The 27,871-nt window shown below is 49.1% G+C and overlaps 1 protein-coding gene across 6 annotated transcripts in view; it reads right to left on the bottom strand.

Moving 5' to 3' along the window:
• The window catches only part of RAD54L2 (RAD54 like 2), a 62,041-nt gene that overhangs the window by 15,408 nt on the left and 18,762 nt on the right, over nucleotides 1–27,871 (bottom strand). For 5 of the 6 annotated variants that reach the window (XM_068695054.1, XM_068695053.1, XM_068695058.1 and 2 more), the window contains exons 2-7: nucleotides 26,065–26,274; nucleotides 6,051–6,249; nucleotides 4,283–4,422; nucleotides 2,031–2,162; nucleotides 1,094–1,326; nucleotides 160–342 (exon numbers count right to left, since the gene is read on the bottom strand). In XM_068695054.1, coding sequence (XP_068551155.1) covers nucleotides 160–342; nucleotides 1,094–1,326; nucleotides 2,031–2,162; nucleotides 4,283–4,422; nucleotides 6,051–6,249; nucleotides 26,065–26,218 — 1,041 coding nt within the window. In that variant the 5' untranslated portion in view covers nucleotides 26,219–26,274. Of the gene's footprint in view, nucleotides 1–159; nucleotides 343–1,093; nucleotides 1,327–2,030; nucleotides 2,163–4,282; nucleotides 4,423–6,050; nucleotides 6,250–14,757; nucleotides 15,456–26,064; nucleotides 26,275–27,871 lie in introns of those variants that run through there. The other variant, XM_068695057.1, reaches the window with a different exon arrangement.

Genomic DNA, 27,871 nt, shown 5'->3' with positions numbered 1-27,871 from the left:
TACAACATGCATACTCAGGGAGACAAGGAATGAAACGGGGAAAAGAGCAGCAAGGGTATGACAGAGTGTGATGTGAGACAGGATACCAATCAATCTCTACACAAAGAAGGAAGTAGACCAAGGAAGGTGATCAGTCAGCCTTCCGCATGGGCTACTTACAGGTACAATGGCAAGAACAGTCTTTGCCTCTGTGTGCCGAAAAAGTACATCCAAGAAAGAGATGACCTGTATGGTCTTGCCCAGGCCCATGCTATGTGCTAAAATACACCCAAACCCACTGCTGGTTTTAAATCTCTCCAAGGACTCGACCAAGTTGTCATACAGGAATCGGATCCCACCAATCTAGAGAGAAAAGTAGAAAAAAGAATCAAAAATGTGGAAAAAATGAAATAGGTTTATATTTAGAGAGTGGCTAACATATTAGGATTGCATAACCACAAAAATATAAATGGGATGTTTCAAGTTCACTGCAGTATTTTAAGCTAGAGAAGGCTCCAAAAGATGCTATTTTTAGATTCTCATAAAACTTTCTGAGGATATGATACCAATAAATCTAACATTAATTTGGAGACAGAGAATCTGAATTGAGGTTGGTTAGTTTGTTTATAAATACAATTTGATTTAAAAAATGTTCATCTAAATATGCAAAGAAAACACTCCTGTCTGTTCCAGATTTCACTACACCATCCACCACAAGGGTACCCAGATAAGAAACTTCTTTGCCATCACAACAAACTCTAATAATTACAAAATATTTCACCTTTGAGAGCTGAAGGAATTTTGTTACAAGCGTGGCCAGAGCTGAAGGAATTTTGTTACAAGCGTGGCCAGAAACAAGCAAAGTATTTTAATTTTTTTTTAATTGAATATGAGTATGGGACCTTGAAATAAAAGCTAAGGGCTGTAATCAAATTACAACAATAGCCAAAGTTATACATAACCCAGGCCTTCCTTTAGTTTCTCCTTATCATTTGACTGCCCACAACTGCAACTGCCACAACCAGACTGGTCACAGAAGTCACCAAAAGTTCTGCTGAGATTACAAAGCAGGCTTGGCCCAATTCCCTGCATTTCCAAGCCTAACGAAGCCTACCTGATGAGGTTTTACTGCATGTGCAAGCTGGGGAGCCAGGAAGATATCCTCCTCGTTTGGTGGATGGTTGATGTTGACAATGACCTGCCCCAAAGCATCGGACTGATTTAAGGCATCATTCACATGGGAGCCACTGCTCTCTTCGCTGCCGTCTTCCTCCCCTTCATTGCCAGAGTCACTGCTGTCCACGATTTGGAGGGCATCGTCCTCTCCCGAACTCAGCTCAATCACTTCTGTAACCAGAAAAGGAGAGAAAAAGGGGCAAAGCTTAACTAACAGCAGGGCTTATTGCATATGAAAAAAAAACTGCAGCAGGAAAATACGGCTGCCGTGTTTTGTAATTCTACCCTGGCTAATGAACAAGCAGGCGGAATACAGGCCCACGAGACGTCCCTTGGGCCAGCATATAAAAACTGGAGCTTCCCATTGTTTCAGAGAACACTAAGCACGAGGCAGTTTCTGTGCGTGTTTTACATTCTCTTCCACACGTCCTCTTAATTCTCAAATCCAGACACGCATTATATCTTTATATCTGTCAATACACTGTCTTTAACAACTGCCAAAGAAATCAGAGTAGTGTAAAGCAGTCAGGTTAGATTTGTTCAGGACAAAGGACACAAAAACTGCTTTCAGTTGCAGATTTGAATACTCAGATGCTCCTTGCATATACACAGCAGACGATGCGACACCTCACGTAAGCACTCTTCAGCAGAGCACTAAGCAAAATGGAGTTTATTTATAAAACAGACAAACACAAGTTTGCTAAAGTGCCTGATGGGCCAGGCTAGAAATGCCAGTTTAGGACTCAAAGGCAAAAATTGGCCAAAAATCCAAAGTAATTCACGACTGGAACATTTGACTAGTTGAGCACAGGAGGTTTGTGCCTGAACAAGTAGCATGTTGTGAGAAGCCCGGGGTAAGACAGCCAGTCACTTACCATCTTTAATGTTATTTTTTCCTTTAGCATCATCTTCACTGCCACTGCTGGTACTATCGAGACAGATCACTTCCTCAGCAAGGACCTGAGGGGGGAGCTGGGTAGCTTCTGCTGTTCTGAAAACGATGTCTTCTACAAACACGACAATAAGTAATTCATAATAAGGGGGAAGGAGACAAAACTGCTCAGAAACCAGACAGTATTTCCTTCCACTTTTGCTCTAATAACTTAGCCCTGGAATTTTCCATAACAGACTCTCACTGTCTAAAACACTGCTATGACTCAGCTTCCTGGGTCACAATCGCTTTCTTTCTCAATATGCCTAAACAATAGCCCATTGCTGATGGCACCCTCTCCCTTGCATGCCCTGGCTGGGGCACGTTGACCAAACACATACTGAAGTCGTTCTGCCTCCCACCCCCCCTTTTTTTTTGTCGTCTCAGAAGTAAAAGCATTTCCTTTTTCTTCATTCCACTTCTGTTTTTCATCCAGCAGAGAAAGTACCAACTGCTGAAGGGATGGTAACTGTCCTTTGTTAGTAGAGACACTGTAAAAATTATATCCCACATATCATAAACAACTTTTGCTGATCAAGACCAGTTGTCTGCATATTTAAGTACTGCCAAGCAGGGAGAGAGGCAAGCTCAACAGGGCCAAATAAGAACCATGGCAGTGACTCAGCAAGCAACCACGGTCTTCTGGGGCTACAACCTACTCCCCAACAGTTAAAAGTATTTTAAATAGCTCCTGTTTCTTATTTTTTAATGCAAAATATTTTGAACTCTTACACTTAAAGGAGGTTACACATTTCCCGTGAGGTAAAGCCAGCTCAGGAACTCCTAGACCACTGACATAACTTGCAATTGCACTCCTCTGCCCTCACACACCCATCTGAGAGGCTGAAACTACCCAGGGCAGAAGGCAGCACAAGATGACATACTGTGGAACTGCATCCTGACATACGGTTACTGAGGTCACTCCCATTGCGGGAAGAGAAGGGTGATGCTTAACTGTTTATGTTGCCTGCTGTCTCGCTGCTCGTCAAAACATGAACAAAAGAATATGGCTATGTTATGAACATGAGTACACCCAGTTTATTGTTCCACTGTCCCCAGCACCAGATCCATGTATTACCAGACTACCCTCAGAACAAACATGGTCTGTATCAAGGATATGGCATCTCTGTCAAATTAGTTTAAGCTTCCACAGCAGTTGGAGAGATGAGAGAGACCCGTTCCAGCAAATACAAGGTCCTGCATCTGGGCTGGGGCAATCCCAAGCACAAGCACAGGCTGGGTGCAGAATGGATGAGAGCAGCCCTGAGGAGAAGGCCCTGGGGGTGCTGGTTGATGAGAAGCTCACCATGAGCCAGCAGTGTGCACTTGCAGCCTAGAAAGCCAACCCCATCCTGGGCTGAGCCAAAAGCAGTGTGGCCAGCAGGGTGAGGGAGGGGATTGTCCCCCTCTGCTCTGCTCTCACGAGACCCCACCTGGAGCCTGCGCTCAGCTCTGGGCCCCCAGCACAAGAAGGACAGGGATGTATTAGAACAAATCCAGAGGAGGCCGCAGAGATGATCAGAGGGCTGGAGCACCTCTGCTATGGAGACAGGCTGAGAGAGCTGGGGCTGTTCAGCCTGGAGAAGACCCTGGGCAGGCCTTGCAGTGATCTTCCAGTGCCTTAAGGGGGCTACAGGAAAGCTGGGGAGGCACTTTGTCAGGGGATGTGGTCATAGGATAAGGAGTAATGGCTTTAAACTAAAAGAGGGGAGATTTAGATTAGATATAAGGAAGAAATTCTTTACTCAGAGGGTGGTGAGGCCCTGGCACAGGCTGCCCAGAGAAGCTGTGGATACCCTACCCCTGGAAGTGTTCGAGGCCAGGCCGGATGGGGTTTTGGGCAGCCTAAGTCGATGGGAGGCATCCCTGCCCATCACAGGGGGGTTGGAATTAGATGGTCTTTAAGGTCCCTTCCAACCCAAACCATGCTGTGATTCCAGCATCCTGCTCACACGCAATTAACTGGTCAAAATGTCTTCAGCAAAAGTTTCCTGGCACTTTCCACCGTACAGCCACACCATTTTGATGCAGAACAAGCTCAGAAGTGGAACTGGCTGCACTACTGAGCCACAAGTTGTTCCAAATGATCATTTCAAGAATTTACACTTGCGAGTGCAGCATTGGCAGGCTACCTCCTTCTTCAATCAGCTCCTACCCTTAAAAACGTTGCTTCAGGTGGCATTTCCCACTGCTTACCAGGAAGAAACTCTAGGGGTACGGTTGGGATAGTGGCTGGGTAATCCTTCCGCTGCTGCTCTAGCCGCTTCCTTCTCTCCAACTCTTCCTGCTGGGCTGCTTTTGTCACGGCTTCGAGTTGGTCCTCACGCAACAGCTTTCTGAATGCACAAGCAAACAGAGAAATACGTCTTAGTTACACTTACAGTCCTTCAAAATAACACCCACCAAAACAACAAAAAAACTTGAAGGGCTGTACAGCTGGCTTAAAAGATGACTGACAAGCTCCAGGTAATTTGTCAGCTACAGAGACTATGAACATCATATAGCCAAAAGCTACAGACAAATTTCACATCTTTTTCAAGACTGTGCTTCCCAGCTACGGGCATCACTACTGCCATTCAAGGAAAAGACACAAGTTTGACAAGGAAAATAATGAAAGGAGGAAAAAAGTGCATGGATAAGTATATATTTGAGTTAGGTTACCAGAGACTAGTTCTACCTGGCAGGATGTTATTTATTGCCATAGAGTTTATAAATAGAAAAGGCACAAAGTCATGCAAAGTAGACATGTGAGGAGAAAAGAGCTAAGCCCAGAGAAGCTGTGGATGCCCCTTCCCTGGAGGTGTTCAAAGCCAGGTTGGGTGAGGCCCTGAGCAACCTGATGTAGTGGCTGGTGTCCCTGCCCATGCTAGGGGGGCTGGAACTCGATGGTCTTTAAGGTCCCTTCCAGCCCGAGCTGTTCTATGATTCTGTGAAAAAGCATCAGTTCCCCCCCCGAGTCCTCACCCTGATTTTCATCTGCCTCAGTGTTTTCAGGAACTAGGACCTCTCATAGCTTTAGCACAATTCTTTCAAAGGCTGTTCTCAAAGCAACTTACTTTCACAGGTCATTTCCATACTTCTGAAAGTTGCTTTTCCTTTTTTTCACTGTTTCAGATTTGCAGCCCTGGAAATGAAGGCTCTTTTGCCAGAAGAGAGGCACAATACAAGCAGTGGTAAAACCCAGCTCCCTCAAGCCAGCCTTTCAATCCAGCCAAGCCTACACTGAAGGGACAATCTCCTCCATCCTAACAACGTCTCGGACCCCAAGGCTTACTCAACGCTTACTCCTCCAACTTCAAGAAAGTCCATCAAGTGCCCAAGCTGAAATATGAGCCAAAGACTACCAGTGCCTTACATACCATGAAAATGAGCCACTTGCTGCCTCAAGAGTCCCTGCTCTAAGCCTTTTAGATCTTCTTGAACAAACTTTCATGGTGAATTACTACCTTAGGAGCCGTCCCAGAATGTATGTGGTGACTTGCACAATCAATTTCTCAAAATTCAGAAGGAATTAATTTCCAGCAATTCATTTGCCAGCCACAGCACGAGCATTCCTGGGAACAAGTACCCAGGACAGAGGAAAGGGCTGTATTTTAGGCTCTCTGCAATACGATCCTCACCAGCAGAGAGCACATACACACATCTGAAACTCGCTATTTACTTAAGACATCTAACTGAAAAATTGCACCATCATTATTAAACGGCAGCAAATACACATTTTTTGAAACATATTCCATAACCAAATAATTTACCCTTCTGAAAATACCAAACAAGTCTGCACCCACATGCGGCACTCCAGACTGAGAACAGACTACTCCCACTGGTGAGATCCAAAGGTTTTGGAAAAGAAAAGCCATCTGCTTTGCCAAGAGCAGCAAAATGTAGCTTAGAAGAAAAGCCTACAGGCTCCCTTTCTACCCAAAAGACTACAGAGCACCCCACTGCTTTCTGTCCTGATGCTTACCTTATGTTCCTCCGCATGTGAGAGGGTTTCTGAGCCCTCTTCTTTTTGGTGTCCTCAGAGGCCAGGCTCTTGTGCTGGTTCTGCAAGAGTTGCTCTGCCCGCTCACTCTGAGATGAGGTAGTTGAAGTCGAGCGCTGCCATTCTCCATCCTCCGCCTGCTCAACATGGTCACTGCTGAACACGGCTTCTTGGGGTTGGTCTGCAAAGACAAGGAGGTCACAAGGTGAGGAGAACTGTCAGCTGCCTTCTACATGAGCATTCATCAGGATTTAAGCTGAATGGGAACCCAGTTGGGTCAAAACCAGAGTCCCTTCTGTGTCAGAGTGTCAGTGAGTTCTGCACCAAAGGATCTGTTTCCAGCAAAAGCCAAGACTACACTAACAGTCCAAAAGTGTCCTTACAAGAAAACTGGGCAAGATTAATTAGCCCACGCAGAGCACTTGCTGACCTAAGTGCCCATTATTTTCTTTCAGGGACCAGATGAGCTCCCACTGAAAAAAAACAGAAGACAAAGCAACTCGTATCTCTTTCTTTGTTTCCCAACATTTAGGTGGGGCAGAAATTTCCATTAATACGGCACCTCTGGGACCATCTTCCAAGCTAACAGAACCCAGCATTCAAGGGGTTATCTGGTTCAAGCCCTGGGTCACAGCCCAGCAGGCAGTTCAAAGCTTTTACCACCACACTCCACTCTCAGGATTTAAACGCTACCTTCTGGCAAGCTTTTTTGAAAAAGAAAAAGTGACAATTCTCATTCTGTTTTATAAAGCACACTTCTTTTTCCCTGACTTCTCCTATTTTCAGGCTTGCATTAACAGTTGACTTCAGTCTTACAGCGCCATGTGAAATGACACCTTGTTCTGTGTGCCACTTCAACAGGCTGCCAGTGACCAAGCTAATGCTTGCAGAGCACAGAAATGTTTCTGTTTGAAAGCTTCCCTTGAAGTAAACTGTTTCTGACAATCCTCGTAATGGCTCCTTTGAAGCATCTTGTCCCCTTGTGTCTGACAGAGAACCTCGTCTCACAGGCAGCGTTCTTGCTCGCAGTACATCTCTGAGCTAATGACTGAAATGAAACGACACTTAGACAGAACTTTGAAGAAAAAAGGGAAAGAAGACATCAGCGCAGAAAAATGCAGCAGAGGAAGAAGTAATGCTGAACCAACAAGCTCCGTATTGTGATGCCGTGGGATCCGGAGACAAAAACTACCCCTTCTGCAAGAGGCGAGAGCTGAAGTGAAGGATGCTCCTGCAAAGCGCTCCGCAGGCACCTCTACGGCCCCCCAGAAACGTGCCTGTTTGAATGACCCTTACCGCTAACATCACCTCTTGAATTTGTGGTGACAAGAACGAGATCCACCGTGGTCAAAAAGCACCAGCTTGGCAGCTCCCTGTCCACACGTCCCACAGGCCCTGCCCCAGCGCTGGCTCAGCACCCGGTCAGAGCCCAGCTGGGACGTCTGGGCTCGCCTCTCCCTGGGCCAAAGCCAGCAGGAGCAGCTCAGATGTTTTTGTGAGTGTCAGTACCCGCAAGTCCTCCGCGTGCTAGGAAAGCAGGGAGCACAGCTTTCAGGAGGACACGGAGCTCACGATGAGAGGAGACAAGTTGTGTTGGGTGCGAAGAGGGGAGGCAGAGGCATCGCAGCCCCAGCCAGGGCAGCTCTCCTACCACCACCGTCTTGGGACCCTCCTGGAGGCAGCAGCCCAGGCACCAAGCACCACGCTCCCCCTCAGGCTGTGCTGGGAACAAACCCAGTTTCCGAGGCTTCCCAGACAAGAGCTGTGCTATGTGAGCTGCAGACACCCTGTGGTCACATCACCTGCAATTCCTCAGTGCCCTTTCCTTCCCCCCCCCCCCCCACCATCCCTTCTGCCTCGCGGTTATGCAACCAGATCAAAAGATCGGATGAAATAGGGCAAAGGGAAGCAGGGAGGCTGTGCACATGATCGCATTCTCCGGGATGAGTCATTAAACCAGCGACAGTCCCAGAGACAACCGCTGCCACGGTCACACTGCTGCCACCTCCCCCAGGCCCGGGGGCCCTTGCCGAGGCAGGGGGAGCACCAAGGCAGCTTTGGCTGGGAGACGGAGGCTCCCCATGCCCTGGCAGTTGCCCCCATCACCTCCTCTGGCAGTGACTGCCACCCGTGCCACACACAAAGGGTGTCTTCGGGACAGGGGCGATGCCAGCAAACCCCAGGGGCTCGGCAGCCCAGAGGCAAGGCCACTGCGTGCCTCCTCCGTATGTTGTGATGTCTGTCAGCCAAACTCTGCACACGCCCATCCCACCTCTGCATTTCGCCTTCTTTCCTCTTATTCGCTTGCAATACAGACTCTGGTCAGCGTACACACAGCAGGACCTGGCTTTTTGTTTTATTCGTTTTGTTTTTACAAGGTAATTCTCAACCGAAGCCTAAAATCTGGTGCCAAACTTGTGTCGTCCTGGGTGCAGACCCTCACTCACCGCAGCCCTGCAAAGGCAAGTCCCAGGGCAGGGGGCACACAGCCACATTCAGCCCCGTTCCCAGCATGTGGGCATTTGGGCACCGAGATCTCTTCTTCACCAGCAACACCCCTGAACGTCCTGCAGTGGGCTTCAGCACAGCTGGGACCCACAACAGAACAGAAACGTGTTCAGAAGCCACAGCTGCTCCCAAACTGCTGTACGAGGAAGAGGTTTGCTCTTCGGGATGGATGGAGCATGGGAACAGCCTCGCTGAGCAGGTCTCATCAGGTGATCGAGTGGAGTAATTCCTGCCCCAGCTCTGCCAAGCCTCCCTCTACAACAGAGATGCAATTAGGGTTTTGTAACAGGAGCTCAATGCGCTACTCCGACGTGGCTACACGGGTAGCTTTCTGCACAATGCTACAACTCACCGGCCGTGCTTGCACACTGACTTTCTGCAAGGGAAGAGTTGTGACAGCTCCGTGCACCTCCTCCTTGCATAATGTTTTCAGGTTTCATGTAAAAGAGCATGGCACCGGCCTGCAGGATAGTTCCCACATCTTTGGGTCAGCGCCGACTTGCTCCCACCACACACTGCCTGCTCTGCAAGGGGGCTCGGGTCACTGCCAAGCGTCCTGGAGCATCAGGTACCTTTTTTTTTTACAACCCTAGGAAGGCACACCACTGCGAACCAGCCCCTTGTTTGACTTTAAAATCATTTTATTACAGGAATTCACGGTACTAAATAGCACTGCGTTGCTGAGCCTTAGTTCCTACCCTGAGGACAGGGTTGTGCATGCATGGTGAGGCCGGAGGCTGCGTGCAGAGCAGAGGGAGGTCAGTGCTTGCTTTGGGAGCAGTCTGCTGTCCACGTGAAGAGCAAGGAGCAGTTGTACGCTGGTGCAGGCATTCTAGGAACTGACTGAGCACTGCTGCAGCCGGCACTGAGCATGAATGGGAGGAGTGCTGAGGGATGGGACACGACAGCCTCGCTGCACAGCTGCAGCTTGCAGTCGCTGACACACTGAACTACGGCAGTGCCAAGGGCCACAGGGGTGGCTCCACAGAGCCAGCCTGACTGCAAAGGCACTGCCATGCTGGGAGATGTCTCTGGGGTTAGCTGGTGTTTTCCTCATGTGCTGGGCACTGGAGGGGAGTGGAGGTGATGCCGGTGCTCGGCTGCAGCACAGCAGTCACCTTGGAGGCCGGCAGCAGTGTCCTGGCTCATCCCGTCCTCAGCTGAAGTGGAAAATAAATGAAGAGTTTTCAGGATATTCTCTGTATGCAACCAGCGCGGCTGCTGTGCGGGTGCCACGCAAGAAGGGAGGAGAGGTGGCTGCACAGAGCACCTCTCGCAGAGGCAGCACGATGGAAACGCTTCCAGGATGCTTTTTGGAAGCAGGAAACTCCTTGTGAAGCGCTCCTTGTGAAACTGCTCAAGGACAGTGCAGGGGAGAGCAGGGGGGAAGCCCAGGCTGCCTTCCTTCAGGCCCTACCTGCTGTAACACCCACTGCAGCCAAAAAAAAAAGCCCTCCTGGGGCCCAGCACACACCAACACCCACTCCCTTCCTCCTGAAGCCCCAGGAAAGCCGCCCCTCAGCAGGACACAGCTCTGCAGGAGGCTCAGGGCTGTGCCACCTCCTGCAGCCGCTCTCGGGGCAGCTAATTAGCAGCAAGACTTTGTTCTCCTGGGGAAAATAATTGCGCTCAGTCTTCGGCAGCGGCAGGACGCCCCTCCCAGCCACAACTGCTTAACAAAGCACTAATTATGTAAGCATTATATAAGCCGGCACACCTACCCCCCCCTGCGCCAGCAGCACCCGCTCGGCCCCTCCAGCTGAACGCCCCTCGGTCCTCTCCCAGCGAGCGGACTGAGAGCCAGCACCCAGCCTCTGGGCTGCACCAGTTTGGTGCGTGCTGTGCTGGTCTGGGTGCCACCCGGGGCTGTCCCCCTCTTACCAGGGCTGAGGATGTGGGGAGATGCTGGTCCCCGTGGGGCAGGCAGCCCGCAGCCCCGCTCTGGCCCCTTTTGACTGCAGGGAACCGCTGCTGGGGAGGGGTGGGCTCCCCACCACCACCCTCTGTGGCTGGCTGTGATGTTGGCGTCCTGCTGAGTCACTGCTGCACGGCTCCATGGACACGAGTGGAGCTTTGTGCCTGGCCCCAGTGCTGCTCCGTTCCCAGAAGTGTCCCCTGCCACCGCACGTCAGCTCCTCCTGGGGCTGGGGCTGAGCCGCCTGGGGTCTGTCGCTTGTTCCCGTCGCTACCTAGGCACAGACTGTCACGTTGGTACGACAAGCAGCACTGCTGCAAGCTCAAATAGCACATCTTGCACTGCTCTGGGTGTCTGTAACGTGCTCGGGGCTGGGGGTTCAGGAACTCCATCCGCACACTGCAGGGCAGAGGCTGCCTCGAACCCCAGCCCAGGACTGGGGGATAGAGGGGAAAGGTGCAAAATGAGCTCTGAAGCAAACACCGGCACAGAAAACAGAGGGAGCCCGACCAGAAAGCACACAGACCCCAAACACATCCTTAAGCTCCTTTTAGGCAGGGAGTAAGCCCCAGTCAATATAAAAATTTAAAAGATAAGGCAGCGCTGCCCCTCTTTTTTTTTTTTTTCCCCTTTTGGTGGCCTTTCAGTGTATCCATTCACAGCAAGCTCGTGCTGCAGAATGAAACTCCTTTCCCAGCCCGAGGGAATCCTCGGCCAGCAAAAGTGAAGAGCAGGGGAAAGAAAGAAGCAACCCGAAAACCAAAGGGAGAGAAACCAGCTGAGAAGCGCTGAGAGGCGGAATGGAACCTCCCGCAGCCAGCCCTGGTGACAGACAATCTATCTTCTGACTCCCGGGTTATGCAAGCAGAACCAGGCCCCAGACACCCAGCAGCTCTCGTTCCGGCCGCATACGCCGAGCCCCGGGTTACATAAACCCCGAGCAGCACTTACACAACGCCGGCTGCCCCAGCCCGGCACCGCGGGGCAAAGGCTGCCAGCGGCCCCGGAGCTCCGCGCGCCCCTGGCCAGCTCCGCTGAGCTCCCAGGAGGGATGCGGGGTTTCAGGGGGATGTGGGATTTTGGAGGGATGCTCTCCTAGGGTTGGAGAAATGCAGGGCATCTCCTGCCTCGCATCCCTCTCCCCGGTAGGTAATCGGAATTACTTTTCCCCAATAAAAGTCCTCGAGCCTAAAACGCCGCCTCCTCGGGAGCCCTCCCTCTCTCAGGCATTAGGCAGGGCAGGGAAACAAAGCCAACAAATGCTCCCAGTAAGGCAGCAAGCGAAGCAGGGATGGGTTACATTTGTCCTTTGCACGACGGGGGGTGTATGGGAGAGCAACTGAGTTACATAAATCTACTGCACGGGAGCCAGGAAGTGTCTCAGGCTCCAGTGCTGGAAAGCGTTCAACAAGCTGCGTGAAGGAGCGAGCTGAAACCTCCCCGTGCTGCTTATCCCAGTTAACCAGTAACCCAGGGCACAGATCTGCCAGCCAGGTTAAAAAATAAATAAATACAATCAATAACCAGAGACATCTAGGCAGCAAGAAACTGGATTTACCCCTCAGACCTTAGTTCAAAACTTCTTCAAAAAACAGAACAACTTTTTTTTTTTTCCCCCTGTGAAGGTGGACAGACACCGATTTAGGTAACAAAGCTAATTTCTCCCCCACACTCACATGCAGAAAACAGATGCAAACCGGGGGCTTGCCAAGCTCCCAGCACAGTGGCTGGGGCCAGCTGCTCCCAGTACCCTTCTTAGGCACACATTTCTGGGACTAAGGAAAGAGGACGAGCAAGGGAGCGAGCGCTCTGCATTATGCAACGCTTACATAAGCATTAGTTTACTCTAGGTAGCTGGGAGTTGTGGTATTAGCTTTATACCAGGATACCCTCAAAGCAAGGAGAAATAAGAGAGGGGATTACTGCTGCCACACGCTCCCAAGGCCACCAAAATGGCAAACAAGCACCGAGCACGAGCTGCCAAACTTTCATCTTCGCCCCAAGGCCTCGCCACAGCTTCATTCAGGAGCTGGGAAGAGGGAGGGGAGAGAAGACACCCGACCCGTGCTCACAACCTAAAGGAGCTGTGTGAGACATCATCCCAGCACAACGCAGCCCCTCGTGTCAGCGCACCGCTTTGTTCTTGCTCACGGTAATGCTGTACAGGAGGGGAGGCTCCCAAAAACTCCGACCTGGCGCTGGCACTCCGCCTCGGGGCAGGGAGGTCACAACCAGGACGTGCTCCACACACCGACCTCTCAACCAGCAGCAGCAGGGCTGTTTTGCAGAAAGGGAAACTACGGCAAAGAACTGGGGTAGACAGCAGTGCTGAGCAGCTCCCGAGCTGTCGGCTCCCTCGTCTGTGCTCTGTCCTCTCCTGAAATAGAATTTCCTACTCGGGAAACAAAACAAACTTGTCCATTGCTTGGAGAACCGTAGCAGCGCAGGCCTTCAGCTGCGTTGGCCTTTGCTGCTTCAGTTCCTAAAAATTCCCCCGAAATTGCTTTGAGGGCTTTGTTTAATGAGGGAGGCATCACTTGGGAGAAAAATGCAATTTGTTGAGTTGGAGCCTGTGTGGCACCGCATTCCACTGGCACCTCTCCCGCCAAGCGCAGCCAAAAAAAGTGACCGAGAGCACTGGAGAAAGCTAATAAGCCCAGGGTGAAACACCACCAGCAAAGAACGAGCTGTTTCTATCTAGCTTTTCTTTTCAAAACACCGGCACTGCTTTGTGCGCTGCTCCAGCAGTTTGCCAAAGAGCTGCCAAGTTGCTCAGGGCCAGCAGACCTTCACGAATCCAGGGCGCGGTGTCACAAGGGCACCCCCATCCAAAGCAGGCAACACCCCAAAAAGCTAAGCTCATTACTCCCTGGAAAAAAAATAAAATAAGGCAACAGGCAGCAGTTCCTTGGTAAATTTGCTGAGATTACAGCCAAACAACCCACAGGTGCCCTGCTCTGAACACCCCAGCAGTGTCCTGGCCCCCAGGGGGAGAACTCCTGACCAGTGCAATGCTGTGTGAGGATGAGCTCATTCACATCTCGGGCTCTGATGTCTGTCCAAATGACCCCAAATAGCTTTCCATACAAAAAAAATATCGGAAGGCCTCTAGCCGGGCGTTCTCCCTCCACCTACGTGACCTACAGCCCCATTTCCAGCAGCACCTGCCCCTCCTGTCCTCTTTATGCCTGTTACCTGCTGGGTCACATGCACCATATGGATCACCCAGATTCCTCGTCCATCCACACATTTGGCAGTGCAATTCCTCTCCCCTCAGTTCACACTCTCCCAGAGTTACTTTCTTTGTCCTGCCACCACAACCAGAGATAAGGAAGTGAGAAAAGGGGATTTTTGCCAGAATTCACCTCTCCACTAAGGGACAACAAACACTGCATGGCTTATATCTACCCTGTAATAAACTGGAACTGCTGGGGACCACTTCTGAGCAGCCTACGGCCTCATAGCATGAGCTTTGGAGGTAGCAGCCCCACAAGCAAGGCTGAAGAGCTCGGCTTCTGCAGGTAGCTGACCTCCAAGGAACAAGGTAAGCGACAAGTACGGGAAGTTCTTCAAGTCCAAAGAAAGTTTCTTCTCCAACACACAGCAACCAACCAAAGAGGCAGCCATCCCCACACCGTGGCTGGGGTTTGACCAGCATCTTCTGTTTAATGGGAGGGCAGAAAAAAAAGAGCCAAGTGGCTCCCGGTCTATTTGGCACCAAGGAGGTGCTGTGGAAGGAGCACCCAGAGCTCTGCCTAACGCCTGGTCAGCGGCTCAGCGAGCACTTCACTGGCACCAGAGGAGCTTAGGATCTTACAGCTCTTCTCAAGGGGGCTGTTGGGAAAAACAGGCACACAGAATTGAAGGGATGCAGATGTAAAACACTGGATATAAAACGTTACTGATATTAACAACTACCTCCCCTCTTGCTAAAAAGTTGTGCGTTACAATATGACAGCAGCAAAAACAGTAACAGACAGACCCAGGGTGTCACAACACTGAAGTCTTCACAATTAAAAGCACAAAGAAAGTAAGTTTCTTTCTCGTATCCCCTCCATCAAATCAGCGAGCACTGCAAGACCCTGAAAATTCACCCACTGCCATCACAGCGTGGTGGTTAGGAAACAAAAACCTGAGCCCCAGCTCCCGGGGAGCTCTGCCAGCCATCCCGTGGGGTGCTCCAGCGCAGGGGGGTGGCACAAGGAGCCCCGCAGGGAAGCAGGAGCGATGAAGAAGCAGAAGGAGAATGAAACACCTGCGTCCTACCTGGGAACTGCTGGGACTCATCCAGGAGTAACATGCTGCTCCGGGCACCGCCTTCTGCCCGCACCTCTGCCCCGGCGCTTGTTCAACGTGGCCGCGTGCTCCCGGCCCTCCCGGTATATTCTGGGCTCAGGGTCTGGAGGAAAAGTTTCCAGTGGCTCCCAACAAGTCGGTATCTCTGCCCTCAGCCTGGTGAGCGCTAAACCTGCCCTCGCCGGCCACTCAGCTCGCAGGCAGGAATTGCCTCCTGAGAAAACAGTCCCGGTTCCTTAGGGTTTCCAAAAATACCTTTGGTGAGGAGCTCCCGGTGCGCAAACCCACTCAGCCGGCGCACTGGCAATCAGCGTGCACCTATCTGCCCCGAACTCGGCGGAGACGGAGCAGGGTCACCGTTACATAACTGGTTAAATACGCCTCGTGTTGGGTCTAAATAAAAAACTGCCGCTCTGCCCTCCCTGCAGGAGGCAAACGCCACAGCCCTGCCCCAGGTGGCCGCTGCTCCACCAGGGGACTGGCAGTGCCCGGCGTGGCTCCGGGAGGCGATGCCGCAGCACCCTCAGTGCGCCCAGGGAGCGGGGCGCAGAGGGGAGGGCGCACGCGGGGGACGCCTGGCTCCTCTCCCCCGGCTGGAGCGGCGGAGCTGCGCGCCGTCGGGATCGGGTCCCATTCATGCAGCCCGCCAGCCAGCTCAACTAGTGGCAGGGAGGGAGGCTGAGAATAAAATGAAACTCCTTACATAACCAGCCAGGCTCCGGCGGGGCCCCGCGCAAGGGGAATCCCAACAGACAACAGGACGGCCGGGGATGGCCGCCGCGCCTCCAGGCTTCACCGTGCCGCCCAAAGGAAAAGGAGCACGGCCTTCTGGCTTTGGGAACAACCCGAGGATCTGCGGGTTTGCAAACTGCCTGCACGAAGCCTGCCAGCTCGCAAGAAACCGGGACAGCTGAGCCCGAAACCTGAGCGGTTTGAACTTGTTTGCGCAGTAATAAGCAAAAGAGCATCGCATCCATGGGCTCCTACATCAGCGACTGCTGCGTGCCTGCAGGAGGCTCTGAGCACAGCACGAGGACTCCAGGTGACATCTCTAAGTCTTTAAGGAAATAAGTGTGTGGAATTTGTGGAGCACAAACTTATTCGGAGCTTCCTGCCCACCACCTGCCTGCACCAGAAGGCCAGGAACAGGAGGAAAGGAGCGCTTAGAGCTGGGGTTGAGCCCCTAAGGGCTGGAGGTGCCCCGAAGGGCTGGAGGTCCTGCCTGGCCTCCTTCAGCACCGCAGGGACTTTGTCCTTACCTGCCACCCCTCAACAGGGGGACCCCATTAGTAACAGACAGCAAACCTGGGCTGAGGGGCACGCAGCGAGAGCAGCTGGCTCTCTGCGAGCACCTCTCTGCAGACGAAGGCAGCTCTTTGCTTGGAAGACGCAACAAGCTGGAGGGGGAGAAAACGAGCACAGGCGCAACCAGCCCCAAGCTGCTGTGTGCAGGCAGCCCTGGCACAGCCCCGTGGAGCTGCGGGATGGAGCAGAGCGATGTGCAGCACTCCTGCCGGCCACTGACAGCCGGCACGGCTCTTACAAGGACCGTGTTCATCAAGGGGCGAGAGAGGGACAAATATATTAAAAGTACGCAGCCAAGGACCTCACAGCAGGCCTTATAAGGGCTCGGGAGGGTTGGAACAAGCCACCAAGCGTGACCTCAGCATCTGACCTAGCAGATTTCTGAAACTGGGAAGCAAGATTTAAAGACAAGCATTTGTGTCAATACAGCTGGGTGCTTTCCAAGGCTTGTTACAGCAGCCAAGCACGAGGAAAATGGAAGTTGATCGCATCAGAGACAACACACACCTGCCCTTTTCCACAGAGGAATAAAAAGTCACTTTCCTTTACCTTAGGGTGCAAACCAGAGAGGGACTGTGCTGCTCGCAGCAGCCTCGCTGGTGAGGCCACCACTGTCACCACCACAGGTACATGCTCACACAGCCGCAGTCTGGGTCTGCCAGAAACGGCCCGTTTATAAAAACAATCTCCTCCTGGAAGGTGAGCCTGTTATTGCTAAGCCCATTCACTGAACAGCATTTCTGTGAGACCAGGAGGAACGAGCTCTCTCCCCAACACCTCACCCAGCCTCAGTCCCGGCTATCCCAAACGCAGGCGAGGTCTTGGTGAGGCACAGGGACTGCACCAGGGGCTTGTCAGCAAACCCCTGCTGCTTGAGAGGTTCCCAAGTCAGCGACACAGCACATTCCCCTGCTTCAATCACTCTAAAAATGGTATTTTCCATAGAACACCAAGATAAAGGCACTTCTGAGCATGGCTCTTATCCACCTGACAAGCCAACAGCAGCACCCCTGAGCACTAGAAAATAACGAGGTCTAAAACTCACACCTAAATCTGCCTGCACACAGGAAGCTGGACCTGAAAGCTCCTCCTGCCACTAACTCCTTGCATGGCAGGGAACGGGAGATTTTTGTTTATATCCATATAAATCTTGGTTTATTCTATATGCTACCTAAGCCTGTTCTTCATAAGGAACCCAAAATCACAAGGAGGGCAGAGCAGTTGCACATAACATCCCAACAACCTAACCCTGACCTGTACAGTGATGAACCAGGGTGTGCTGCGAATGATAAAACATGCCCTGCTTCAGCCTCAGCACCCAGACACTCCAGGGCTTTTTAAACGTACTGAATTTCAATGTACTGAAGCAAAACAACTATTAAAATATTCACATCTTATCGGAGCCGGGGGATTTATATCAGATATTTATCAACAGGTTAGTCAGAAAGTCCACAGAGTTACAATCCCAGCACGTGTGTTTTTCAGTTATATCCTTCAAGAAGCTGTTTTGAATCTCCTCCTACAGCTTGCTACGTTGCTGCTGCCACCACGAGGTATTTGTGCATTGCGAAAGGGTGATTTTGTACAACTTTAACTCTGTTCCGGTTTCACTTAAGTGCAAAGCTGACAAACACAAGCTAAAAGTACACAAGTGTCACTCAAAGAGTGCTTTTAATAGTTCAAGTACTTAAATTACAAAATTTGTTTGGACGGAATTAAACTAGAAATTGCTGTTCACCTAGCCCCAAGAGTTTTATCTTGCAGCCTTCTCCTGTCTCATTCCTGTCTTCATATTAGCAAGTGAAAATAATGTCTCTGTATTCTTAATTTTTTTTTTCCAGACTTACTCAGTAAGCTGCATGCTGAAGAAAACACGAGTAAGATGTTTCAACATCTGTAGCATAAACTGCTGCTGTTAGAAACAGGTAGCGCATCAAAATAAAATTTGAGGTATTAATTTGGGTATAAAAATAGGTATTGTATCAAAAACTTCGATCTAAATGATGAGCTCTGGTTCATCAGTCATAAAAGTTCATTTCTGCAGTTTTCTATAAAGCCTAGCGCAACAATTTAAAGTACCAAATTAAGCAAGTAACCGATGTGGTGCTGTGTTTCAGAGGCTGAAGAACAGCTGTAAATTAACTAAAACAGTTCCCAAATCTGCTGCTGCTTGGCCACAAATACTCTATTTTTACAGCAGCCAGTTACATGCATTTTATTTAACCAGTCACCAAACCAGCACAATGCCAAATAAATTAAGAAAAAATGAAAATGAGCCCTTGCATAGCTTAAACTCAAATTCAGAACAGAAGTGTTTCGTTCTGCCTGGTACATCTGAAAATAAAAGGAGGCACTGCATGAAATGTAAAGCAGAGAATTGTGACTTTGGCTTCACCACGGCTTCATCAGGCAACCTTGGCAAAGCAACTTTGCCACTCCTTACCTGTTCAGGAGGGAAAACACCACCTTACAAATTCACTAATTAGCTTCCTTGTGATTTCATTATGGTTTCGCAAGTTGCCGGTGGAATACTGTAGCTGTTAGCAATGACTAGGTGGGGCACAGAGCTGAAAACAGCACGGGGAAGAAGGGACAAAACCTGCCCAGGAAGTGAGCCTGACTGTCCTCTGTCAGAGATTCCCGGGCTCCTTTGTGATAAAGAGAAATTTATCTTTAAAAGGCAGGTTTCTGGCCTGGGACAAATCCATACACACACTGCAGAGCCACAGCCACAGGCTTTTTTCTTTAGCCACCCAGAAGGATTTTGGGGTTGTATCGTGACATATGTGATAGGTTGAAGGGGAGGAGGAAGGAGAGGGGGGAAGAAAGCGTGGTGAGCCGTAACAGCGCATCACCTCGGGAGCTCGGCCATCGCTGTGCCAGCCAGCGGGTGTGAGAGCAGCAGAGCTCCGGCGTCATCGCCTCCTTTTAAAGCAGCTGAGCGAGTCGTTTCTGGAGTTACACAACACTTCCACGCCACCAGACTTGGTGCCACGCTCTCAGGAAAGGAAGCTGCCGTCGGAGCCTGGGAGGGAGGCAGTCGGGGACGTTTTGGCACTTCCCTGGCTTAGGATGAATGGAGGAGAGGGGAAAGGGTCGGGGCTTTTGGGCAGCTGAGACACCGTCAGTCTGCAATGCCCTGCAGAGCAGCAGCAGCGCTCAGCATCCTTCCTCCTGCAACCACACCTCGCCCGAGGTGGGTAACACGGGATCGGGAGAAAACGCCCTGGGCTCCAGACAGCCCCCGACACAACCCCACGTTCCTTCTGAAGGACAGACCATGCCGCATAAAACCCACAGGCAAAGCATGCAGCCTGCTGTAACAAAGAGTTCCAGAGAAATCGGGGGAGCTTTTGCCCATTCAGGAGTGGCAAACCTTCCTCCTGTAAGTTCAGCATCTTTCTGTGTTACTTACCAAGGGGCAGTACTCAGCCTCCTTTTGCTTTTGCTACTAATTTCATTTTTGTGTTTTATTCAGTGGACACAGGGGACAGCCAGCCCCTACCTTTCTGGCTCTTAGGAAATCAACACAGCTCTGAAGTTTCAGATTTGCAGAGGCACAGAATGGATGTCTAACAGACACAAAGCTACTGCAGATGCTCCTGCCCTTTCCAGGGAGTGAGAAAGCATTAAAAATAACCACAGCTTCTTAGCTACAGCAACCCACCTCAGAAATGCATTACACACCTGCAGTTAAATGCAAGTTGGCTGCCTTGAGGTTATCCTGCAGCCTACACCCTTACAGGGAAACCTTTAAGTGTTCTGATCCGTAAGGACTGTTGTTATCAGACACTACATGAAAATTCCCCAAGGTTTAGACGCAGACCAATATGCAAGATTAATTCATAAGCAATTTTTTCTGTATACAGTGATTATTTCTGCACCTCTACAAAATCACTCATCCCATCCTGCCTGCACTCAACTATTAGCTTGGAAGGCAGTCTACAACACAGTCACTACCAGCATAAAAGTCTTCCTGCTCATTCAAAACCAGCAGAGTGCACAGCGGTACAGGGAAGTTCAGGTTTGGTTTCCCAGGCTTGCAGCAGCCCTGAGCTTTGTAGAGGCAGCCAACTTGCTGCTGAGGTTTGCTTCCCTCAGCGTGCAGCCTGCTGGCTTCCTCAGAAATAACGAGGGAGGACTCTAGAGGGAGCTGCATCCAGACACAAGTAACTGAAATAAGAGTCAAGATAAAGTCCATCAAAAGGAAAAAAAAGCAAAACAGGAAGATGTCAGTCACTGCTCCCACATCCCCAATCCATCTTGCATTCTGCACCTGGGAATGTGCAGGTTAAATCACAGGATTAGTACTTACTGGCACCCATCACTGGCATACGTACACCCTGTACAGCCAGGTTTAAGTTTAAAAAAATCCTTTTTATTAAGAATCATCTCCAGTGCTTTTTTAGAGGTAACTCCTGACTTTGTTTGCTCCCCCTTATCCTCCCCACAAGCCTTTTTGCGGGCTCCCCAACTTGCAGTCCCCAAGCAGAGCTGCCTTTCCATGCCCAGCTCACACCAACAGGTCCACGCCTCCCCTTACCCCTGCCACCAGCTGCTGGCTAAACAGCAAGGGTGAAGAGACCAAAGCAAGAAACAATCACATCCACTGTGCTCGTGTCCTGCAGCAGATGGACGCATTTCATTAAAAAGGGTTCAAAAGTAGAAGGGAAAAGACTTCAGGTTGCTGGGACTGATCTGTACCAGTCACTTCAAGTAAAATTGCAGGTAAATCACTTCCTAGCTGCAGCTCCCCTTTGCCTTTTTCTTTTTTCCCTCCTCCTTCTGCAGCACAGGCCATTCTAAATTTGGATACAAAATGGTTTAAAACAGGATATCATTTAGCAGCATGTTATTCAGGAGACTGTCTCCACACACTTCCTCTGCCTCTCAGTTTCATAAAAGTCAGTATGACATGACCTCATTTATGAGAACAACTTCAGAGAAGCCAAAGCTTAAGTAAATGAGTAGAGGATCCTGTTAAACGAACAGATTTATACCAAAGACTTTCCCTTCTGTAAGGACAGCAGCTTGCTCCATTTCCAACCCCACACATTCAGCTGGGGAGTGCCCCCCAGCACCACAACTTTGTTGTTCCAGCACTGTCTTGGGGGAGGAGAAGAGATGGAAGTTCGGGAGTGGAAGCACCTGAATAAAGCTCTCCTAAAAGGAGGCAGCTCTAGGATGCATTCAGGGACCCTTCTAACAAGGCCAAGCACTTCCAGACTGCAGGCAGGAGAAGGGGAGAATATTAATCCACACTTCCAAATCACTTTAGACAAATATTTTCCAGTAATTTCTTGTAACCGCGGTGTTAACTACTTATTATTTTCCCCCTCAGGTTAGGGAAGAAAATTTTCCAGCTACCTACAACTCAATTTCCCACGCAATGTAACCGTACTGCTCACTACACACACTGTGATGAGCTACAAAGAGCCACAAGGGAACATCACATCGAACAAAGTCCATTCTCACTATGATCTTACAGCAACTTTTCCCCCAACCACTATGCAAAAAATTATAGGCAAAGCTGATCCAGCAGTACCACTTCAACCAGAAAGTCATTCCTTTAGCAAGAGCCCAAGGAGAGCAAAGATCCTCACAGATCTGCCCCACCAGCTCCGTCTGGCGTGAAGCACTGCTGCGGTGTTTGGGAAGCTCAGAGCCACAACTACAAGCAGCATGCTCGAGTTCAACCAAAAAGCAGCCACAGAAAGGTGTTCTGCAACACACTGCACAAGCGAGAGGTGCTCCTACTTGAAACTAGTGTGTTATTCATATACCTGGGGTTATTCAAGATCACAGGCAGCGATGAGCATGGTTTGTGAGAGGCTTGGGTGAAGAGGAAGGCGTCTCCCCTCCCTGACCTCCTGCACCACCTGCTTCCTCTGGTCTCCCCTGAAAAGGAGCTGAGTCTTGATGCTGGTGCCTTCGCCCTGCAAAGAAGCTGCACTGCAATAGAAAAACCAGCAGCTGCGAGCCCTTTCACTCCCTCGGGACCTGCAGCTCTGTACTGCCAACACAACCGTGCCCCCTTCCCATCTGTAAGGCCCCCATGCAGACCAGTTTGGTTTGCAGCAGTAGTCTCTAGCATACTGTTACTGGCTATCCCCCGGTCCAGTACATGTGCATATTAAGAAGTGCAGTGATAGGGTTGTAACAGAAAGCTGTCCACTGCTGTGCTCCAGAAGTACCAATTTCAATCCCTATCTGTTGCTCCTAACCCCTCGTCATGCAAACACAGACAGGAGCCTGAGCACGGTGTCTGCCTGCCTGCTTACGGCACCTTTCAGACACCTGAAACAATCAGCTCTTAACACTTTCCCCTGAAATATACTTTTAAAAAAATGTGTTAACCCATATTCTCAGAGGCAAGAGAACAAGCAACTTGCTATGGCTATTAATAGCAGAATGACAGCAACATGTATGAGTAAGAGACAATGATCTCCAGACACTTCAATCAGAACGATCCAAAGATATACAGAAAAAATGAAAAAAAAACACAATGTTACAGTAGGACCTGTTCAAACACTCCATTTTTCCTCGGGAAAGCTTTGAGGTATGATTTCAAATGCAGGGACCGTTCATCTGCAAAATCCATATCGGAGGTTTGTTTCCTCTTTGCTCAGATTAGCTTTTATTCCTATGGCGTGCTGCACAGCCCTGAGCAACTGCCAGGATCAGAGTTGTAAGAATCCTTTATCTCTACAGTCATGACTACACCACGCTTGTAGCAAAAAGGATTTGGGGAGTTCAAGTTCTTCGCAGTCGTGCACTGCTATCACAAAATCAGACACGATTACACCCGGGCTGCTGCCCAGAAGCGATGCGAGCAGATGCAGCGGGCAGGGATGCCAGGGCTGGGAAGGGGAAGCCTCCGGCTGTGCCTACAGCACGCTGCTAGGATGGGCGTGCAACCTGGCACCCACCGGGAGGGAGATGCAGGCAGCACGGTCGGGATGTCCTGGGTGAAGTGCACTGGAGAAAGGACTGAAACTCCAAGTGCACATGGCGCTATGGCTCATTAACTGCCCAGCACTGCAGAAATGAACAAAGGATGTCTAGTTATTAACTCCTGTCTATTAACTCCTGTCTAGTTATTAACTCCTGCTTATTCAGAAGCATTCAGGAAACTAGCCCACATGCTCTTCTTCCCCTTGGAGGCAAGGTTTAGTAACTGCTTTCATCAAGTAAGTTTGCACGGTAAGAGTCCAAGCTAACTTCTAAATCATCTCCATAACAGCCCATACTAACCTCAAACAAAACTTAAGGTTCTGAGCAGAATTGAGGAAAAAAATCCATTACAACTGAAGACGACCCTCAATATGGAAAATACAAAGACCTCAGCAAATTCTGAAACAAGTCACTGCACGAAGTCCCCACACAACACATCAAAAGGACCTGAGCAGGCTGAACGTACAGAGAGCAAGTCACCGGTGAGCCTGAGGCTGGCCTACCCACCACCAACAGGTGGGGACGTTACATTCACCTTGGATGGTTCTTCAGAGATCCAAATCACCACCAAAACACAGAAAACCTACTTCCATAAAATAAAGTCACTATTTTTTAAGAAAACTACAAAAATGTTAGTTTTATTGTTATCAATACAATTCAAAAACAAGTAATCATTTTCAGCCTGGGGATCTTCAGTCTGTTGCCCTTCCAAGGAAGGAACTATGAAAGATTATTAATCTTTTAAATCTTTTACTGCTAGAAATTAATCTTTTAAATCTTTTACTGTTTTCCCATTACGGGGGAAGGATCCCCCCAGGATCCCTGACGGAACATCTTCAGGATAACCACAATACTAGGAGGGGAGATGGGCACGGCTGGGAATGGGGAGCACAAAGTTCCAGCAGAGAACCAAAAGCTTTTTAAAAGCTTTGTAGTAAAACCATGAGAGCTCTTCCTTCCTGCTTGTGAATGAAAAGTAAGCATTCTGAAGGGGAATTTTATGAATGAGGGTCATCTACAGAGAGACAGGACTATAAATATTACTTGGACAAAGCAACATGGAATTACAGAACTGTTTAGGTTGGAAATGACCTTGAGGCCCAACCTTCAACCTGACCCACCAATTCCACCACTAAACCACGTCCCTTAGTGCCACATCCACACAATGATCCTCTTCTGCCTGCAGTTAGCCATATTCATAAGCCAAATAAAGGTGGACTGATTTTATATTAGATCTAAGGCAAAACAGATGCCAAGTAACATCCGAGTCACTCCACAGCAGTGAAGGAAAAGCGGAGTGCACCCTTCCACAGCAAGCAATGTTCTCACAGCTAAGCACACGGAAGGCATCCTGATATTCTGCTGAGCAGAATTAAAGCTGAAAATCTGAAATTTCAGAGAAATCCTAGCTTGGTTCACATTGTGTGAGAAAGTCTTCTCTTGCACCTAATAACTACAAAACCATTGTTAACTACATGCAAATTCTTTTCACTCCTGATTTCCTACCTTCATTAAAATTTGTTTTTAATTCGTCTCTGAAGAAATGCAAAGCATAAGCATGCTTCTAGTGTTTTAAGAAAAAAATAAACTACTGTCATTACTGGATAGCAATGTTCTGAAATATAGACATTAATTCAGTTTGCTTGGAAAGAATGATCCTGAGGAACAGGGTGAGTATTCAGCCACAACAACACTGATGTAGATGACTAAAAGCATAGGCCTCTGATAAAATAGCCACAGGAAGTGACCCACTTGGACACAAAACAGAGCCACTCCTCCCTGTTAATAGAAGTTTTTCTAAAACGTCATGGTTCTTAAGGCTCTGCTGAGTACAGGTTCCTGTGAACAAAGGGACAAGGTCAGTCTGAGCAATCTGCAGCCCAGGAACTCATTTCTTAACTGAACACTGCCATTTCCACTACTTTCTCGTGAGATAAAGTCACGTGAATAGAATCAGAGGAATAAAATTTGTATAAACATTTTCTAAGCATTTTAAATCAAAACAGCATCTTCAAGCAGCAAGTGGCTGAAAGAATAAGAAACAAAACTTAAGGACAAGGTACTTTGAAACCAAAAATACCTTAAGAACTGGAAGAAGACAGAAGTACCTGTATTTAACACATTCTACACTAAGAAAATGAGATCTATTCTCAGTAGGCTGAAGTAGGTGCATTCAAAAATCTGTATGCTCTGAGGTTATTTAAAAAAAATCACAATTTTTAAGGAAGCAAATACAGTGACATCTCTACAGGGTTGGGCTGTAGTTTAATGACACAAGGAGTCTGATGACAAAAGTGGCACCCAACAGCCATGCACTGCTATGTGCCCTCCAACATCACCCCTTCTTGTGGGCAAAAGGCATTTTTAGGACCATGCTATGAAGCAGAACAGTTACCTAACCTTGCTTGAACAGAACCTGCAGAGAAGAGCTCCACAAACAGCTATATTGGTCCTGACTGAAGAGGTGAGTGGGGCACTTATAACTAGGCGAGGACAGAAGGTGACAACTCACTTAGTCAGCACTGCCACCTTTTGTATTGTAAAGGAACTCTGCACTCTGTCAGAAAAAAACAATTCCCTTTTTCTAAAGGGGGTTATTTTAAGGGAGCAATAATTGCCCATGGAATCCATTAAAATGTTTGCCCATTGGCAAGCCAATGATGTAAATATACTTAATTTCACTGGATCCTTTTAATAATAGAGATAATTGTAAATTGATTTATTTGCCTCTGTATGTAATTGCTTCCCTAGAATCTGTAGCTATTTTATAAATGCTATACTCCTTACAGGTTACACTTGTGGTTTGTTTACACCATGGACTTTTTTTTTGGCCAGAAGTCCAGATTTAACCTACATTAAATCCCTTTTTAAACCAAACAGCCACATAAGCTGTTTAAACAGCCACTTCTCCCTACCAATCTCTGGAGAAACTCCAACCTTTACACCGTCACTCACCAAAATTTGTAACGACATTTTTGTTTAACAACTGTATGCACAGACTCCACCCCATTCACTTACCACTCTCATCAAGTAAGTCTTCCTCGTCATCCCCATCGTTGTCCTCCTCCATCGCTGCCTCCTCTTCATCTTCCTCCTCCTCCTCTTCCATATCCTCCTGCTCCAAGTCCGGGTCCAGGTCCGGATCACTCCCTGAGATTGACTCGTCCGACATGATTCCCAGTGGTGCTCCTTGTGCATTACCTGCTCATGGTCTGCTGTGAGGCAGCCCTGCAAAAAAAGGGAGCAAGGAGGTACATAAGGAGCCCAGCAAATCCCAACCTTTGAGCACCAAGGCTCAAGATTGTAGCACTATTACTACATATAAAAGCATGGATCTACTGCCAGCCTTAAATACCATTTAAACCAGATTGTGCACAAAACTGTGTAGAAAATGGATGCCACAAGCATGGTACTGTGATAATAAAGGTCCCCCTTTCTAGAAAAAATACGAGAACCACCAAATTAGCTAATTCAAAAAAGCACCTCTTTGTATCCTTGACACGTACACAGCGGGAGGACTCAGTATAAATACCTTATGGGAACAGTTTCACTACCATCCAAATGTGAAGCACAAGAAAGAGGATCAGCATAAGAGAGGCGAACTTGTGACTTGGGTTGCCCTGGCCCTATCTGGTCACTCCTTTTCCACACAAGAATTATCACGAGGAGGCTGTGCAGGATGGATGAAAAGAAATACACTCAAAGTATAATAAAGAAGGCTTGATCTTGAGGAATGTAAAGCAGAGGGTATGTTAAAAAACAAGAATTATGGCCCATTCATCCCCTAAAACGAAGAAAACACTCTCTCCAGCCATTCTTTTTCTGTTGCCCCCTACTTACACCATATCTTAAGTGTAAGCTATAAAATGCCTGGGAACTAAATGGCTTTAAGAAAAGATTCCTAAGCAGCTGAGGCAGCACACATATCCACAAATTCCAAGAAGTGGAAAAAAGTCATTTTTCAATTGTGTTTCAGAAGGATCCATAAGAGTTTGAAAACTCCAAGGTTAAAGACAACGGAAGTCTCCTGGAGTAGGGCTGACAATCTCACAGTCAGGAATGCTGAATTATTCCAGCTGAAGTCATCAGCTCCTGCTTTGCCTCTCTCAGCTTCTCAATAACATCGAGAAGTGTCCGTGAGAAAGCAGAAGGGAAGAAAATAAACGCAAGGGAAGGACAGGTGGTGGAGTTCAGGTAGGTTCAGGTTGGAATAGGAAGCTTTTCACCACTAGGTCCTGGTAGCACTTCGCTGCCAGGCAGAGACAACTCAAGCCCTCGCACTCTTACATGTGGCATCCAGAACAAGTTGGCTTCGCCAAGCAGATGGGAGAAGCGGCCAAACTCTGCATTAGCTCAGGTGGAGCCGTGCCAGTTCACACGAGCTGAGTGAATCCATTCAGCTCGTGCTCTGCTGGGGACAGGCACCGAGCCCTGCCACCGCCGACTTCTGACACCTGGTGCCTCCAGGCCAGGGCTGCAGACACAAAAGGGATCACAAGTTCTCTCAACTCAGTGCATACCTCAGAACAGGAGCTTATTTTTGCTTTCAAACAGCTACAACGTCCACTTCCAGCAGATACGGAGCCCTAAGGAAATCAGCCAACATTTTACTCCTAGAAATAGCCAGGCTGTACTCAGACTTGTAACCCTGAAGCTGCACGCATCTCCCTGCGGTTCAGGGGGTGGTCAGCAGCACGACCTTCCTAGCTTTCTGCTGGTCATCTGGGATTTCAAGGGGATTTGTTTATTTTTCTGTTGACCACACTGTGCTAAGAAGGCACGTAGCATCCTCTCTGCCAGAAACTGTACCAACAGAACCGTATTA

The sequence above is a fragment of the Anas acuta genome, chromosome 11, assembly GCF_963932015.1.
Source record: "Anas acuta chromosome 11, bAnaAcu1.1, whole genome shotgun sequence".
Classification (NCBI taxonomy): Eukaryota; Metazoa; Chordata; class Aves; order Anseriformes; family Anatidae; genus Anas; species Anas acuta.
This window is presented reverse-complemented; position numbering and strand designations above follow the sequence as displayed.